General features: G+C 40.1%; 1 protein-coding gene across 5 annotated transcripts in view; it reads right to left on the bottom strand.

The window, feature by feature from the left end:
- LOC140481571 (dachshund homolog 1-like) overlaps positions 1-19,816 on the bottom strand; it is a 593,017-nt gene that overhangs the window by 565,635 nt on the left and 7,566 nt on the right. Inside the window, exon 1 of one of the 5 annotated variants that reach the window (XM_072577990.1) lies at positions 13,892-14,152. The exons of the other annotated variants lie outside the window; for them this stretch is intronic. Coding sequence (XP_072434091.1) covers positions 13,892-14,034 — 143 coding nt within the window. The 5' untranslated portion in view covers positions 14,035-14,152. Of the gene's footprint in view, positions 1-13,891; positions 14,153-19,816 lie in introns of those variants that run through there. 5 annotated transcript variants of the gene reach the window in all.

Below are 19,816 nucleotides of genomic sequence, written 5' to 3'. Positions count from 1 at the left end.
CATCTGAAACAACGTCCTCTACATTTCTAATCCTATTACAGAGCAGAAGAAAACTCGGGAACCATAGGAAACTACCTAGTGTGTAGTTCAAACAGTTTTTTTGTTGCAGCACAAACATATACGTGTGGGTCTAAAGTATTCGTAACTGTCAAAAGATAATAAAAGTCTCATTAGACAGTTTTTTTTTAGATTAGATTACTTACAGTGTGGAAGCAGGCCCTTCGGCCCAACAAGTCCACACCGACCCGCAACCCACCCATACCCCTAACCTAACACTACGGGCAATTTAGCATGGCCAATTCACCCTGACCTGCACATCTTTGGACTGTGGGAGGAAACCGGAGTACCCGGAGGAAACCCACACAGACACGGGGAGAGCATGCAAACTCCACACAGTCAGTCGCCTGAGACAGGAATTGAACCCAGGTCTCTGGCGCTGTGAGGCAGCAGTGCTAACCACTGTGCCACCATGCCGCCCAATTTGTTACATGCAAAATTTGTAAGTTCAGGGCATGGGAGCATCAATGGACAAAGCAATATATTGATAATTCCTATTTGCCCCCTGAAATATTGGCAGTAAGTTTTGTTACTGTTTGAAAGATCATTCAGGCAAGCATTTTGAGTCAAAAAAAGTTGTGTAAGGTCATCCCTTTCCTAAAGGAGATTAGTGAACCAGTTGGTTTCTTACAACAATCTCATTGTTTCACAGTCTCCACTACTGAAGCTGGGGGCTGGATTTTTGCTGACTGGTGGTGACTTAGGAGCCATTTACAAATGGCTCAAGAGACATGTGATGGACATCCTACCCCCATTCCAGCACCAGTAGCTTTCACCACTGTGGAACAGGGGTGCACATTGTGAGTCTGCGCCCTACTCCCAGCACTCATGACTTAATCGATTCTGCAGTGAGGGTGTGCATTTCCCAGCTCCACCCTCCCCCCACCACCCCCCCCCCCCCCAACCCCCCCACCCCCCTCCCCACCATCTTTGGTGGAATAAGGCCATCTTTTCAGGAACTCATAACTCACAGCCCCTCAAAGGAATCATGAATCATAAACTAAATTTTAGAAAGGTAATTTCAAAAGATTGGTCCACGACTATTCACTATAGCCCTTATATCATCCAATGCTGATTCAAGGTTGACTCATGCCCCTAGTCACTCTCCATGGACCAAATTAGACTTTCAACTGTCAGTATTATTCATGCTTAGCTGAGAACTGAAGCCAACAAAAGCATTCACTTTGGAGGGAATCAATTTTGAAAAGTGAGGTGAATTATTGACATTGCTTGATTGGAATTTCTAAGTAATTTTAATAAATTTGTCTTTTTGTGATCTCTTTTGTCAATGTCTCAATGCTTATCTCAACAAAATTAAGAGCTGTGAAGTGTTTAAAGTCTCTGTCTTTGACAATTTAATGCTCTGTCAGCATGTAGCTTTTATAGAATTGTAGGAACAGCAATTTCTTTTCAAAGACATATCTAAATTAGTATATTTTATTTTCTCCCAGCAGTTCTGCAATTATCATTTACATTTTTTTTATCTGCATATTGTATGCTGGTTGAATGGTTATGCAAGGGGCATGAGTTGGTATCAAGTTGGCAAGGAGAGTTTGAGAGACCATAGTGAGTACTTAAGAGTCATGAGTCAGCACTGAGTTGGCACAGAGCCTATGCAGGTCAATGGGGAGCAAGGGTGATTACTTAGATGATCTAAGAGCATTTATTTCATTAGGATAAAGTCCCAGAGAACTGAGGCTAGCCTTCTAAACAGCCCACCTGGCAGCTGCCCACCCCTGCGACTGCCTCCTGGGGTCAACACGCCTAAGGTTCACTAAATTTAAATTCATCAACTGCTTTTGTAATTTTGAACTCGCATCTCTGTCTCATTATGGCCTGCTTGTGGATTAGTAATTCACCAACATGCTACCATATCTTTGGAATGAAAATAAGGATCAATGTCCATGTAATATGTTGCCATTTTGATCCCTTGCAAATACTGAATGAATTTTTATGTACTTGAGAAGGATATTGAAATGATTTGTTTACTGATTTTTTAAAAAAAGTTTATTCATGATCTCAAAAAAGCATTTTCTGTGCTTCATCACAGCCCTGTGATCAGCTGAGCCACTTTAGATTAGAATACCTACAGTATGGAAACAGGACCTTCAGCCCAACAAGTCTACACTGACCATCCGAAGAGCAATCCACCCAGACCCATTCCCCTACATATTTGCCCCTGACTACCACTATGGGCAATATAGCATGGCCAATTCACCTAACCAGCACATCTTTGGACTATGGGAAGAAACCTGAGCACCTGGAGGGTACCCATGTAGACACAGGGAGAATGTGCAAACTCCACACAGATAGTAACCCTATGCGGGGATTGAACCCAGGTCCTTGATGTTGTGAGGCAGCAGTGCTAACCACTGAGCCATCATGCCGCCCACTTAGGCCTAAAAGATCCCAAATCGGATCCCTATGGTGGCATACCTCAGTTAAGGGTGCAGTGGGGATTTATAACAAAAATAGAAATTGCTGGAAAAGCTCAGCAGGCCTGGCAGCACCTGTGGAGCGAAATCAGAGTTAAGGCTTCCTCAGAGTTCTGGGGAAGGGTCACGTGACTCAAACCATCATCAGTATTAACATTTCAAGTTGTGTGACCCTTCCTCAGAACTCTGAGAAAGCGTTAACTCTGATTTCTCTCCACCGATACTGCCAGACCTACTGAGCTTTTCCAGCAATTTCTATTTTTGTTTCTGATTTACAGCATCTGCAGCTCTTTCAGTTTTTATTTAGTGGGGATTTATAGTTGGCTACAAAATGTTCTTGTTCAAGAGTGGACAATTAATCAAGGTGTCTGCTCCTCACTGTTACCCATGAACTCTTCTCAAAACATAGAACTGTGGATGGTGTCAGTGGTCGAGGTTGGGTTCATTTGTGGTGTTAGTGCCCACTCTGTCCACAATTGAAAACTCTCTCAATACTTTCTACCTAACTTCATTGCAGCTTCATTTGACCAAGATGGCCTCAACTACTCACTGGGCCAAAGATGAAGCATAGCAAATGCTTCGTTCAAGGCATTAGTAAGTGTATTTATTCATCAACAAACAAATCTTTTCAATATCCTTTTGCAATACACAAAGCTCTGCAGAAATAGTTGTTCAGTATGTGCCAAGGAACAAAAGTAGACAGGCAGGAGGCTGGGAGAACACAGCAAGCCAGGCAGCATCAGGAGGTGGAGAAGTCGACGTTTCAGGTGTGATCCTTCTTCAGGACTCAAGTTCAGAGAACAGAAGGGCAACGTTTCTGCAGGAGTTCATTTTGTGCTACAGTATGAAAAGGAAGACAGACTTTCAAATGTAGGCATTTCCTCTTCTGTTTCCAATTCCATTTTAATTTCATGATACACCCTGAAAAATCTTCCTCTGCTCCCAACCATTTTCTCACCCATCAACCAGCTGAGAATAAACAGTGATATGCTGGTTGCAAGAAAATAACAACCCACCTTTGATTCAAACTCATACCCATATGCTGGGAGTTCAATATTCTACTCTGCAGCCACAGCATAATAAGCTCCCTCTCTCCTCAACCAAAAGAAAACTCATTGAATGTGATACTTCTGGATATTTACGGGGCTCTGTTCTTTTCCAAAGTAAACTATTCATGGAGTTCCAATAGTCCTATTTAAATCTTTAATTTTTAAGATAATCTGAAATTCACAAATCTTAGCTAGGACATATACTTGGAGATCAGAGAATCAATTGAAAGAAATTTTGAGGGGAAGGACAAAATGTCTTAGCAGCCCTGAACATGTTCTCCCATCTTCCATTTGGCTTAAAATAAATCTTTTTATATTGTACTCTTTGTAGTTATATTGACAAATAAAGCAAAGGAAGCTGCCTTCTTTAAAAGGAAATGCTCATTCATTTTGAAATGTCAGCTTGAATGTGCAAATATCGAATAAACTCAAAACCAGGCTCCTAATACATGGACAATTAATATGTTAGTAACTTCTTGAAGGCTGAACTTTCAGTATTTCAGTAATTTTGCCTGACTCTAAAATAACAGCTGATTTATGTGATACTGCTCTAGTCAACAACTTTCTGCATTCCACTGAAGCCAATAGACTTCTGGCTCATGACCAGAATGAAGGTGTCCTTTCCCACCCTCCAAGGTGATGCCCTCGATCATATGGTGCTCCATCTAGTGGCCCTGTAGAGGTTTGCAAAATGTAACTGGCAGGGAAATTGAGTTTGGATATCAGTACTGAATCTCATAAAAAGCTAGACCAACCTATTGTGAACCGTTAACAGACCACCCTTAGGTAGACGCAGTAACTTCAACAAAACAAAAACATGGTTTAATGCACAAAAGGCACTGCCTCTTTTAAAAGATCTGAATAAATACCAAATTCTATTTTTATCTAAAGCTAAATGTGCCAATTTTTAGATCAAGCAATTTTCACTTCCATCCCACAACAAAGTTCTGAAATCTAACAGAGTTTTCTTCTCAGCTTTTGTCTCATTTGCCTTTGGAGTTTGCAATTTAGCACAAATTTTGCCTCGAGCTGTCAGCCACCTGCAATGTATTTTCATTCCCTCAACGGTAAAGTGCTTTGCACAAATCTGAATTTAATAAATCACCCTAACATCTGACAGAGTTTATCTCCAGGGGTCAGTTTGATTCCCAACATAACCCACTGACAGACAAAGCTGAATGGATAAGGCTTGAAATTTTAATACACTGGGCAAAAAGAAAAACTACATACAAATCGTACTTCATTCGACCCCTTGCTTTCCAAAATCTCAACTTTACAGCTCAAAAATAAATAGAAACACAACCTTAGCAGTCACTCTAAATGATTCAAACTGGAATTGAAAATTTATAAGACTTGTAATTTGGACATTATTTTCTGTAAGAAATTATACTGTTGACTAAAATTATTTTTAAATGTCTACTACTTTGGGAATAGTAAGCAAGGACTCAGACTTATGTAATAATTTTTCCATACACAAAAACACAAATTCATCTGTTAAAGTAACTGTTGCATTTACATTTGTACAAAAAGTATTTTGCTTGCTCAATACATTTAAATATCCCTGAAGACTATATTTATTCACTGCCTCCAAGCAGTCAAATGTTTTCCTGCAGAATGACTTATAATTATATCACACACCAAGCATTAGCTAACAGAGCTCTTAAAACAAAATCACATGTACTTTAATACCAGGATAACAATTTTAGAAAACATATTCATTATAAAATCTCCCACAAATATTACATCAGAGCATTCCATTTTTCATTGATGCTTGCTCAATGCCTTTTTCCCCTGGTTGTGCTAGCGAGGCTGTTTTCATTTCAGCTGAAGAATGTACTTTCTCACATGGCATTGTACAATTGGGTTCATCATTTTCCCAAACAATTCTCCTTCATAGCACAAATGGAAATTTTAAGAGTGTTACTCTTTTCTTGTGTCATGGAGAGCAACTGGGATCAAAGCATCTCCTTTGCACATAAGCCTACACAACATCAGAGGAAAAGTAACTGTACACTTTACTTTCAAAGAAAACCAATCGTAGGTCAGGGCAAAAGGCTCACTTTGTCCCCTGCTTGCTTCACTTATTAGATTACAATAATAAAACAACAGCCCAGTCCTTCTGGTGGGAAAGAAGTGACCCTGGAGTGATTTATAATCCTGTGGAGCCCTGTCCATTCTGCTGACCACACTTTATGTAAGGGCCATATCTGTTACTTTAACTGATGTCTTCCTGCTGTGACAACACTGTGGGATGTCTGTCATCACACAAGCATTTCTGACACACCACATTATCTACATGAATTGCTGTTATGTTGGTTCATCAGAATTTTAACTTAATACAAAAATAGAAAGACAACTATATGAAATTTGGATTATCCAAGAGCAAATGACCACAAAGCAGAACAGATCTGATAAATAATTAATTCAGGGAATGCCCATTCGCGTTTTCACCATTATTTTAAGAAGAAGTTGAGTGTTAAAATGAATTGGATGTTTTAAGAAAGAAATTCCTCACAACCATGCAAGGCCAAACACCTCAGACTGCAAAGTTCATCACAAATTAAGAATGGGCTCCACTGTGAGATAAATCATGTTTGGCAGAATAAACCATCCATAGCAGTATTCGCCTGGTTTAGAAATGTACCTCTGATCTGCAGTGTTATTCTGAACCAGAATCAGCATTCTGTAAATGGCTGATTTGTCTAATACCAAAATGACTATTTGATTTCCCTTCCTCTTCTCAAGATAATATGATTTTCGAGGGCAGTGATATGATTCTTCGTGAGAGATGACAGCATCAAGAATTGAAACATTTTCAACTTTCACTTCTTCAATCAGCTAATGGTACAACATACAGATACAAGATGCAGACACAACACACCAACAATGCCTAAATTCCCAGCATCATAAAAATAGCCACACTATGCTGAAGCAATATTTCCACTTCCCACACCCTCATTTTCTTTTCGAACTGAAATAGTGCAGTTTGGTCAATGCTGAATCATGAGTGATTATGTGTTAATGTGGGTTCTTAGCTGTCAGAACATAGAAAGTACAACTTTCCCCTCTCCGATCTGGAAAGAAAGGTAAATAATGGTGCAATTGACTTTGGACAGTTAGTCACCCCTTTCTTACTACCTCAGCAATTAAATATTGGGTGGGTCTCAACTCATCAAAAAGAAGTACCCTGAAGTGGTCAATTAACAGCCCGTTAATGGACTCAACTCTACCCCAGCCTGATTACCTCGTTTCCTGGCAAGGGAGAAAGATGGCTGGCTTTCCAGTTGGCCTGTCTGCCAGGTTGGACAGATCATTAGTTTGTCCCAGTCTGGTACCAATCAACAGCAGATATAGGGGAATCAAGAGGCTGACCACTGAACCCAATACCCCTGCTTTTGCTTCCAATCCTCTGAACATCTTCTCCCCGCAATCCTATGTAGCAAGACTTACCTTCTACTATTGGAGTTCTTGAGGCCCAGTTCTCCACCAGTGATCTTTAGGTTCCAGCAACTGATGGCCTCTGATTGAATAACAGCTTCTGGTGAGGCAGGACTTCAATGTAGAGGCCTACGATTCACCAAGAGGCTAGGCTCGCCGCTCAGCTCGTAACAGGCTGATTATAGCTTGATCTGGTGAGCTTTCTAGGAGCAGAGATTCAGTCACCACTAAACACACACATCCACGCACTCAGCTTAGAAAATGGAAAATCTCAGCTGCATTGTTAATGTCTGCAATATTTCATCAAAGAGAAAGGGAGTACTTTTATTCTTGACCTCAGTAGTGTTCAATGTCAGTATAAGTTAATTGACTAACACAGAAGTAGGAATATCACAGTTCAAGATAATGCCCAATTTGAACAATAATGAGAACATCAAAATTAATTTTCCCAATAACTATATTCTGAAAGGCAAAGTCAAAACTTGATACAGTTCCAGATTTTCATTTTATTCTTGTAAAATAAATATAAAAATCTGTCCAAATCCTAGTCTAACAAAGTCATTGCTGCAATGGCTTCCACCAACCAAGCTTCACAAATCCGATCTTTCTAAATCAACTATACATAGGAATATAGGAAGTAGGAGTATGAGTAGCCCAGATGGTCTGTCATCTCTGCTTCTCCATTCAGACAATGGATGTGGGTTTGCTTGCTGAGCTGGAAGGTTCATTTTTACACGTTTCATCACCCTACGAGGTAACACCTTCAGTAAGCCTCCAAATGAATCATTTGCGATGTAAGCTGCTTTCTATTTATATGTTCAAGTTTCCTTGGGTTGGTGATGTCATTTCTTGTTCTTTTTCTTAGGGGGTGGTAAATGGGATCCAGTCAATGTGTTTGTTGATAAGAGTTCTAGTTGGAATGCCATGCTTCTAGGAATTCTCATGCATGCCTCTGTTTGGCTATTGCTAGGATGGATGTGTTGTCCCAGTCAAAGTGGCATCCTTCCTCATCTATGTGTAAGGATACTAGTGAGAGTGGGCCATGTCATTTTTTAGCTAGTTGACGTTCATGTATCCTGGAGGCTAATTTTCTGCCTGTTTGTCCAATGTGGTGTTTGCTACAGTTCTTGCAAGGTATTTTGTAAATGACATCAGTTTTGCTTGTTGTCTCTTTCAAGTCTTTCAAGTTCATTAGCTACTGTTTTAGTTTGTTGGTGGGTTTGTGGGATACCATGATGCCAAGAGGTCTGAGTAATCAGGCAGTCATTTCAAGATGTCATTGATGTAGGGGAGAGGACTGGGGTTTCTGGATGTGTTTTGTCTGCTTATTTGGGTTTGTTGCTCAGAAATTGGCAGACTGTGTTCACCATAGGAAATGATGTCACCACAGGAAATGACATCACCAACCTAGGGAAACTCAAACATATAAATAGAAAGTGGGCTACTCCAACGGTGCTTCATTCGAAGGCTCACTGAAGATGTTACCTAGTTTAGTGACGAAATGGCTGAAAATGAACCTTGTAGCTCAGCGAACAAACCTACATCCAAAACCTCAACCTGAGTTAAAATCTTCTCAAAACCCGCTAATTCAAACAACTACCTATCTCAACACCATTCTTCTCCACAATCCTCATACCCTCCAATGTAATTACTATCTAAAAGTTTATCAATTTTTCTCTTGAACATGTTCAATTCCAAAGGACTGAAGGAGTTCTGCCTTGCCTCAATCTTAAGTGGCCTGCCACTTATCTTGAGATTGTGTCTCCAGGTTTTAGACCCACGAGTAAGGGGAAACATCTTTTGTATAACTACATTGTTACACCTTGATAGAAATGTGTACGTTTTAATGAGTTCACCTCTCATTTTTCCAAACTGAGGAGAACATAAGCCCAGTTTTGTCAATATCTCCTCATAAGGTACTCCTGCCATCCCAGGGATTAGTCTGGTGAACCACCACCTATGTCCTTAGGTAAGGAGACAAAAACTGTACGCAATCGCCGAGGAGTGGTTTTACAAAGGCTCAATATTTGCATCAAGCAATATATTCATGCATTTATTTCTAAATTAAATTTAATAAATAGTAATAGTCCAGATGGGTTTGTCAATAACTAATTCCCGCCTCAGGGGACTGACTGTGTGGAGTTTGCACATTGTCCTCGTGTCTGCATGGGTTTCCTCTGGGTGCTCCGGTTTCCTCCCACAGTCCAAAAATGTGCAGGTCAGGTGAATTGGCCATGCTAAATTGCCCATAGTGTTAGGTAAAGGGGTAAATGTAGGGGTCTGGGTGGGTTGCGCTTTGGTGGGTTGGTGTGGACTTGTTGGGCCGAAGGGCCTGTTTCCACGCTGTAAGTAATCTAATGGTGTGCCATGGGGATCGCTTACCGGTGAATGGATGAAGAAAATGAAGAAGGATCACATAAAAATTAGGTGGAAAACTAAGTGGTGAGGATGGCACAAAGAGTCTGCAGCGGGATATAGACAGTTTAAGCAAGTGACCAAAAACTTGGCAGATGGAATATACTGTGAGTAAATGTGAGGTCATACAATTTGCCAAGAACAACTGAGGAAGTACATATTAGTTACTGCAGAAAGACTGAAAAAAACTATAGAAAAGGGATTTGGGGATTTTTGTCCATGAATCACATAAAGCTAGCATCCCAGTTCAGTCAGTACTAAGGAAGGCAAGTAGAATATTGGCCTTTATTTCAAAAGGAAAGGAATATAAAAAGGAGAGAGATTTGCTCAAACTATAGAAAGTAGTAGAGATTCTACTTTGGAATACTGTGAACAGTTTTGAGAGCCTTAACTAAGAAAAGATACACTGGCATTGGAGGCAGTCAGAGAAGATTCACCAGTTTGACACCAGATTTGGAGGGACAGTCTTATGAGGAGAGGTTGAGTAGATTGGGCCTGTACTCATTGGAATACAGAAGAATTAGAGATGACCTTATTGAAACATAAAAGATTCAGAGAGGAGTTGACAGAGTAGATGAGGAAATGCAGTTACCTCTGATGGAAGAGTCTAGAACCACAGGTTCAGAATCTCAGAATAACAGGCTACTCATTTAAGACAGGTATGAGAAGGCATTTCTTCTGTCAGAGGATAGTGAATCTGTGGAATTATTTTCTACAAAGCATCATTAAGGTTCATTTATGAAATATATTCAAGACTGAGATAGACAGATATTTTTACATGTAAGGAATCTAGGGTTATGGGGAAAAAAGCAGGAAAATGGAGGTGAGGCTTATTAGAGTAGCCATGATGGGCTACTTCTGCTCCTATGCCTTATAGTCTTAACTCTCAAATGCTAAAAAGAAATGTTATTGAGGCTGTGGCAGACAAAAAGGAAAACTATAAATTAACACAGCACCAATGCTTTCACCAGTATGGTAAGTAATTGAACTCATGTAAAATAAAGACTATGCTAAGAACCGCACAATTAGGAACGTTAAATTATTTGATTCTTTTTGAAACTCTTTTCAGGGTTCTCTCATGATCCAATTAAACCATGAGATAATAAATTGCAGATCTTGAAAATATATCTCCTTACTATTGTGTACTTTTTCTATTAAGAATAACTTTAAGAAAGCTTTAAGAAAAGGTACTTTTTCCACTGCTCCTTTTTTTCATTTATTTGGGTTAAAATTAGCATATTTTCCACAGCGCATGACTTGCCATTCAAGTATTTATGCAACGGAAGTTGAAGTAAAGAGAACTTAATTCTACACATTTATAGTTCTTTAGTCTTGTCTCTTTTGATCAAGCATTTGATAATGACATGGAAAAAAGTCAATAAAAATATGTTATCATTTGTAATGTTACATCAAACAGCCTGGCAAACTTTCTCAAACTGTCCTTATTTGCATATTATTGGCATTGAAATCAATATGGAATCAACGATGATTTTTCTTGGGAATGTTAGTCCAGCTGTAAAGGAATTAAAACATTTGGATCTGATGAGCCAGGATTATTATCCTAAACACTGGCTCACACAAAATAAAATCAGTGTTGATGTCAGCTTAGCAGCAACAACAAACCAAATATTGTAAAAATTAGTCCAAATTGTCATGTGACTATGTTAATTTTTTGAGGAAAGTAATCAATCTGTGCTTTGCCATTTTTAAAAAACTTTTGAACATTTTCAGGATTTTCATTAGCATCTAGCATTTTATGTTCAAGGAACATTTCTATGTCACCCACTTCAAAGTACTAATTACAGCTGACACAAACGTAGGCTAGAGGTAGAAAACTAAGGTAGAGCTGCTTAGAATAACATTACAAAAGTTCAGGGACACTCAAAACTTTGTATCACATCCACTAAACAATCATAATATCTTGATTTTATTTCGGGTTTTACCTGCTCATACCATTTCAAATTGTTCAAGCCATTAATTAATTTTGTGAGCAATAACTGCCATTATAAAGATGAACACAGCAACCACGTTGAATCTTAAGCTACCCTCAAATTCCAACAAATAACTTTTCTTTATTCTTGGAGGATAGTAGTCACAGGAAAAATATTGGCTAAGAAACATGTTGCTTTTCTTAAGAAAAAAGATGGTGGTCCGGATCTTTAATCTCCACCTGAATTATCAGGATAGATAAGTGTTTAACAACTCATCCACAGCATACCACCTCTGATAATGCAGTATTCCCTTGATACTGCACTACTGTGTCAGGGAGATTATAAGATCTAACTCTGTGATGAAGCTTGAAGCCACAACTTGCTGGCCTAGAGTCAAGGGGTTTTACTGAGTGATTCAAGACATGAATAAGTGTGCTTTTCTCTTAAAATTGGAAAACTGTTTACTGTATCACTATATCATTGGTTTCTATGATGAAATAATGACACTATGTATTATTGACAGATGTTGACATACTTGAGTCACCTACAAATGGAACTGGGGTTTGTTCCCTTATACATACAGGATACAATGTTAGACTTTTAACTTGTTGACTGGGAAACTGTGAAGATTTATAAGCACTTCCTTTAATACAATAATCACAGAGATTCAAAAGGAGCAATGCACTTCCACTTCAGATTTGAAAGCACAGTTACCAAATATCCAAGAAAACACACTGTAATTTTAGCCCTATCCCACTGTGTATCTGAAACCAGCCATTAAGAAAGGTTAAGTGATGGCAACTTTTCAAAGCAGTTGGTACTATATTCAGCAACTCCAGCAAGTATAATTTTATGACAGCACTTAAAAGCACTTGCCCTCCATCTTATAGGTACATTGGTTGCTTTCTCTTAACATTAAAATGTTTAAAATCAACAGAAACAGATATGATAGGGCTCAAATAAATGTTCTCACCACAGACAGCCATATACCTCACAGTTCTTTATAGAAATTTCATAAAATGTCAAGCATATTTTGAGGTGTCCTGGGAAACAAAGACACATTGATACAGAGTGCACATTCCACTGTCCTCGCTTTTCATGGGGTGTGTCTTCTGAGGTCAATAAAGAGGCCTAGACTCAGCAAAGTTTGAGGGTAGTTAATGCATTTTATTTACTGTCTGTCAACTTTTATGGAGTTTTCTTTTTGTTCTTGCAATATGCAGCCTTAGTGCGAACTTCAGACATTCAGGATTATTATTAATGTATTCAGAAGTCAGTTGAAAAGGAGTTCTACTAGAAAAGTCTTTACACGAGAGAGATTGAATGAAGCAAGAAGATGAGGTAGGTAGCAAGAGGGTGTTGGGCAAGATCAATAATTTTAAAAACTTACTCAGGAACACACTTTGATTCAGATTGTCATTTTCTCCAAGTGTTCCACAAATATTACTCCATACTAATTATATAATTTCAATGCATGCTGTGGTATGGTCCACAAGTTCCCATTGTTTGATGCTTATCGTTAACAATGGATAACATTTTCCCAAAGTATCTGGTGCTGTATGATTGAGACAAGTCTCTGGCCAACCTTTGTACTCTTCTGTTAATTAAAACAACTTTGTTTTGTAGGTGGGGAGGGGGTCGGACAGAGCTGTGCTTGTTTCCACTCAGCCTGTACAATTAATCAGTCAGCTTCTTAGGAACAATGAAGAGTGACTGCTTAGAGGCCCTGGTGTTGAAGCAGTCAGCAAGCAAAATGTACATTTCCAACTACGCATGGCCAACAGAAATTAATTTGCCAGTCTTCCCATGTCAGGTAACATGAATAATTATTATTGCCACATGGAGACAAGTCTCCCTTTAATGATTGTCTGCTTGGGATCTCTGTTTAAAGGTGGCAGAACAATCCCTTATTAATGTAACTGATTGTTGATTTATTTATAAATCAGTAATACCTTTTCAGTAAATATTAATATATAGATAGTCTTTGGCTCAGTAATTTGTTTCATCCAATATTTACTCAGATGGATTTTTTATATTCACATTATTTAAACACCACCTAAAAGTTAGAGAGTTCATAACATTAGTCAGGTGCCATCTTTGTTATATCTTTTCATAAAACAAGCAGAGAAACAGGAACGATTTTCTTTTGACGAGCATTACAACATTGAAAAGGCATCTGGATGGGTACAGGAATAGGAAGGATTTAGAAGGATATGGGCAAAATACTGGCAAATTGGACTAGATTTGTTGATAATAACTGGTTGGCATAGCTGAGTTGGGCCAAAAGGCCTGATTCTGTGCTGTATATCTCTGACTCTATGACTCCTTGACATGCCTACAGGCTGTGAAGAGTAACCTACTTCTATACAAAGCATTTAATACAGTACAGAGTTTCAAAGCCTTTAGTGATAAAGCAGTCACCAAGCCATTGTAACAAAGCTGTGGAAATACCTGGGTTTGGGGAAGGGGGGGAGGCGGGGGAGGGCGGGGGGTGTGTGGAATGGGTGGACAATACAATGGAAAACGAAGAGACAGAGAGTGTTCCAGCTGAATCTGTATGAATTACCTTGTGTGACTGATGCGGTTAAGTAGTAGCACTCTTTCTTTGAAGAGTTTCATTTGAAGTCCTATTCCGAGACTGCAGCACAAAAGCCAGGCCTGATGTACCAGTATAATATTAAGCGTGCGGTATTGGTTGAGAGGAATCATGAATGGAAGTTCTTGTAGACCCTCTTGGATGGAAGTCAGAATGCCATGGCACTGGTTCAACTTTCTTTTTTAAAGGAAGACCTGTGTTTCCAAAAATTGTTGAATCAAACCTGTTCAGGAATGTTTTTGCACACTTCTGGAGCAGATGGGACTTAAATGCAGGTGTCGTCATCCAGAGGTAGGGAGGGAACCACTGCAACACGGGAGCCTTTCCTGGACTAAGCCAGGCATAATTACCTTTAAATCCCTCCCAACTGAGCTATCTGGACCAAGGATATTTGGGTCCAACTGTAGAAGATGAGTTGGTGTCCTGGTTAATAATTGCCTCTCAATTGATATCAGGTTAACTCGTCACTATCACAATGCCATGTGTGGGAGCTTGCTGTGTGTGATTGAGCAGCCAGGTTCCCTACAACAGTGGCTACCCTTGGGGAAAGTGCAATTTCAATGTGAATCTTCCTTTCGCTATCTAAGTACTATTTTGGGAAACGGAATGCCATAAGCTATCCGTAGCCGACATAAATTCAAAGACGACTAATAACTCTCTTTAAACATGAATCCAGAGCTCTCTTTAGTCTGTAATAAGCGCTTTTTGATCTCCAGAACTTCTGAGGTCTTTGAGAAAGTGAGAGCGCCTTTCCAATTCCAAGACCAAAATTATAAAGTCTTTATAAAATCCTTTTGATTGCGCAAGCACCAGGAAGTCGCCGAAAATGATTGGGAAAAAAATTACACAAGAAACGAAACTTTGCAGGAGGGTTTGCTTTGCTTCCCTGTCAGTTCACTTCACATTTCTGCTCCAGGGGCTGAGAGTTGGGTGGTCACATTGCTCAGTGATCGACCTGAATCCAACAGGCAATCTTGAAAACTGTTCAGATGATTCACCACCCTGTCTTGAGGTTCCCCCCAAAAATGACCTCATTGTATTCTATTCCAGTGGTTTGGCACTGAGACTATATGATGTGGAGGCTGGGGGTAGCAACAACACAGTTAACATATTAAAGGGGAACATGATAATCCCCTGAAATCCATGTCTTTACGCCGGAAGCTAGTCTCTTAATCTTGTCCATTTGATACCTTACGACGGGTTGGTCTTTCCAAAAGCAAAAACTAACGTTAATTTGTGTGCGGGATCTTCACTCATTAAATTATGCTTTTCTAGGGCGTTTGGCGAAACAATTTTGCAGGATGCTAACATTTCAGCGCATGTTTTCATTTAAGGCCCACTGGAACTGATTCTAGCTGCCAAAAGTGAATATCACCAACCAACAACCACCCCAAGTCTTTAGGAGCCCATTCAAAGGTGGACGTGATGCATTACGCCTGTGCAATTTTTTTTTGTTTCCAAACGAAAATGTAATGGAAAAAGTAATGTCTCTTTTTTTTTGAGGCATGAAAATCGTTTGTGTTCTCCTCCAAAGAACTAGGTCATCTGCTCATAATTGCAAATCATGCAATAAATCATTGGGCTCCAAAGATGAATTCCGCTCCAATAATGAAACAATGCTTATTGGCATGCCATGTCAGCTCAATTTAATTCACTCTCCATTCAGAATAACCAATCCACAATCTGCAATCCGAGGACGACACCAGATAAATCACTCGGCTAAACGATGGCCTTGAAGGATCATGTGAACCTCTTTAAACTTCTGCTGTTGATTTCCCAGCGATACATTTCACATTATATTTACCACTCCGGGATTGAAATCTCCAATGGGGCAGCATTAAGCTTAGAGAAAGTCCATCTAAGCAGCTCTCCCGTGCACTGGGGAATAATGACTGGAGACCTTTTATTTATCATGCTTTATTTTTGCTATTCCCACTGCACTTTCCGAAAGATTGCTTAAGCATTTTTCTTCAATTCGCATTCGTTTTGACAGATTAAACGATTTGATGTCAAGCTTTGGCTTCTAACTTGCTGAGTATTAAAATAAAAACTTATCCAGACCGTCTATCACGTCATTAAACAACTATGTGCTTTTTTCTTCGTTTATGGTTATTAATGTTGTTAAAATATTGTCCCCTCTCACCCTTCAGGTTATCATTACACTTTGCAAACTTAAGGAAACTTTACGCCCGCTCCCTGAACTTCATTAATAAACGCATTCGCGTTTTTGGAGTTTATGGTGAATTGTGGCGTAGAAGGGACAGTTCATGTATGTGTTACACATTCAGCCTGTATGCATATTTATTACACAAACAGGACTGTTCATTTGCAAGTAATTGTTGATGGGAAATATGATACCTATTCTAATGTATTTTTTAAAATCAGGTAGTGGGTTCCTTCAGATGCGGAAATTAAACAATATAGTACAATTTACTTAAACACAATTGTTCCCTTACTAAGTCTAAGCAGTGTGTTATTATTAGTGAGCATTCTAATCAAGGATGTCAAGATTGCACTTAAAGAGAAGTAGCGTCAAGGAATTCTAAGTTATGAAATGGTATTTTATCAAGCACGTTCTGCGTTCGGGTATCCCCAGCATTTGAGCCTCTCTGTCCCCCCTTCGAATGTTTTGGAATAGTTCCAAAGCTCGCACGTAAACAGCAGGCGAAATCCCACCCCTCCCCCCACCCCGTCCCGTCCCGTCCCATCCCAATCATGTATTGTATTGGTGTCTCTGGCATCCGGAAAGCAATTCATTCCTCTTTCCCCATCCCTCCCTCATTCTACTAACAGCTGAAAAACTGATCTTTTTAATAACTGTCTGGGGCTATCCAGCCAGTTCGGGGACCGCTCCACCCTTCTGTACAGCAGGCCGCCAAGTGCCTGGTGGCTATCAAAACAACTGGATGGTCTGGGCCAATGGAATTAAAACATACCCATGATCCAAATCATTCTGTAACCTGCTGTGGAAGTCAACAGCCCACTGGCAAATGACAGTCGAACTGTTCAGCTCCAAAACTAACCGATATTTCAACTCCTCTGATTTACTTCCAATGCCCTTTCTAATGAAATTGCTTTTTCGAGTTTTTTTTTGTTTGGGGGTAGGGGGTGGTGGGTAAAACAAGTCTAATGTGCGCCGGCTGGATGTTTCAAAAAAATGACCTAATTGCATTCTCCTGACTATTTATTATGAGAGATAATTTCAGCCACTTGCAGCCTACTGAATGAAATGTTTGTACAGCTTTCACCTTATAACGCTAATCACGGCGTTTATTGTGCTGACTATATGCAGGTTCTGTTTATACAGCAGGGGAAACAGCAAGCAGACAGGCAAATCTCCCTAGTTGGTTACACTGTTAGCAAATTGTAAATGCAACAGAAATATATTCACACCACTTTGAGAGTATGCTGAAGTTTCTGATGGGCTAAGTAGGAAGCTTGAATACTCAGAAACCAAGTCTCTTTCTGTTGCCCGGACAACATATACAACCTCCCCCTTTTATCTCGAGGTATTCTCAGATCCATTCCAAATTACAAACTTCAAAGTAACTGCGGTTAGCGGCGATCTATCCAGCAGCGAATGGGGCAACGAGGTGCTATTGCCAAACACTGACTGTAGAAGTCAGCCAAACAGGCCGGCAGATCGTCAAAATCGCCACTTGAAGATCTCCGCTGACGCGGTCCTCTGTTCCTTGCACGTCGCAGGTGAAGGGTTACCATCGGGGTCGAAGCGTTGCTCAACTCCGTTGTCGCTCGTCCAAACCCAATCAGTCAGGGGCCACGCTTTACCTTCCCAGGACTGAGTCTTTACATGTGAAAGAGAGAGCGGAGCTGTGTTTGTAATCGCTGCTGAAAACTCGTTGACTGTGTCTGTCTTTCCTCCCCCAGCAAGACAGTCAGACAAAAGCTAAAATGTATGAAACACGGCAATCCATCACCCCGCAGATGGGAAGCAGGAGCCGCTCGGAGCTAGAAAATGACTTGCCTACCCACTGTTAACAATGGGCGAGATCAGTGAAAGGTCATTGGGACGTTCCTTCCTGTAGCTATCTTACACCACTCAAGTTTGAAAAAGAGTCGGACGATACTTACTTAAATTCTAGCCCTGTCATTTCCAATTTTATGCTTTTTGGTCATGCTTGTATTTAGATTCAGCAACAGCTATTCAGCATATCAATCCTAATTAGAGGATCTGGGGCTGCAAAGGACGGGCGATGGGCGATTTGCATAACCTAATCATAAATACGCAGTGATACATATTTCCAAATGCGTTCGTACAATTATCTTTCCATCCTTGGGGCAATCATATTAATATGATTAGGCAATATTTCTGGAAAAAAAACAGGCAAGTGTGCACTCTTTTTAACCGCAGCTTAAGGCGCTATGAAAAATTAATTAATTTCTGAAGAAAATCAATTTCTGTACGTGATCGTATTAAAACCAAAGCCTAACCAAGACCCAAGTCCTGTCTCCTTCAAGTCTTCTTGAAGTGGGTTGTCAACTCTATGGAGGCAAACATTACGATGGGTGTGGTGACAAGGGGTAGTGTAGATCTTTAATATTGGGAGGGGGGGGGGGGATTTGGAGGACTACAAATCCAGACCAATTCTGCACATTTCTCGAATTTGCCCCCTAATTGAAGCGAGTCTTGATACACAGCAGAATCCGCCTTCAGCCACTGTAATTGATTATTCACTAATTCACTCCCCAGCAGTAATACATTCAAAAAAACATGACAGTAATATTACATTGCAATTAGCAGTCTCTTCTCCCCCCCCCCCCCCACCGTCCTTCTGAAATATTATTTCACAGCACATCAAGTGAATCGTTATACACACTGCATTGGACATTTGGAGAAGGTCGCTGCATGATAAAAAGGTACTGGTGATGCAGTTTGGATTATTCATAGCCTTGAATTGCAGTCTAAACAGAATGGAGAAGGAGGAGGGGCCGTTGTGAAGCACCACTGTCTCTTTAAAGGTAGCCCAGACCACGACTCTTGGGTTTCATTGAAGCGCCGCGTTAGTGGCGGCTTTGTGAGGCAGAGAACACATGGGGGTAAGTATTAACCCATCAACTGCTGACCACCGGACATTGAGAAGTAATGCTGAGCGCTTAAAAGAACCAAGTTAAAGCTTGTTAGGGTCTCCGTTCAATGTACTTAAAAAATGAGAGAGCAAACTGTATTTGCAAATATGCATTGAATCAGTGTTTCTCTCTCTCCAAAAGCTGCAAGGCAGTTAACACAGTAACAGAAAGGAGCACATTAAAGACTCTATGGAGACTTTGTTTTATATAAGTACAATCGTCTACTCAAGAGGTCGAGCTCAAAACGAGATGATTTGAAAAATGATTCTATTGGATCAGACTGCACCATTTTGCCTTAATTGGCATTAAGGCCACTTGAGTGAATTCTGCACTGTCTCATTTTTCAAGCAGTTTGGTTCCCACCCTGATCAGCCGTATGTCGTTCCTTTTTGAAGTTATTATTATCCCAATTCCCGCTTGGATGCGGTTGCTGGGTGACTGGTATCTTAGCACCCATTTCCACTCGATATGATCTGAATCTGATCCAGCAATTCCCCCAATGGGCGACATAAAATAAAGCGACCACACAGCTTCCCTCACACAACAACAACAAAAAATCTGCACGGATCAGGCAGAGGGAGAGAAAAAAAGTTGTCTTTTTTCGTCCGACTGTTCTTTCCCTCACGGAGGCACAGCAGTCCTAACTACCGTCAACTTTAAATACACATGATAAACACACAGTGTCTTCTCCCGAAACTAATCTATGAACGTTATACCAGAAGTATTAAAGAACATGTTGCCGGACTGAAAGCAGAACAGTCAGCTCAATGCAACAGTGTCAATGGCATCAGCCCGGATCATTCCTCT

Source organism: Chiloscyllium punctatum, chromosome 9 (genome assembly GCF_047496795.1).
Source record: "Chiloscyllium punctatum isolate Juve2018m chromosome 9, sChiPun1.3, whole genome shotgun sequence".
In the NCBI taxonomy this organism is placed as follows: Eukaryota; Metazoa; Chordata; class Chondrichthyes; order Orectolobiformes; family Hemiscylliidae; genus Chiloscyllium; species Chiloscyllium punctatum.
This window is presented reverse-complemented; position numbering and strand designations above follow the sequence as displayed.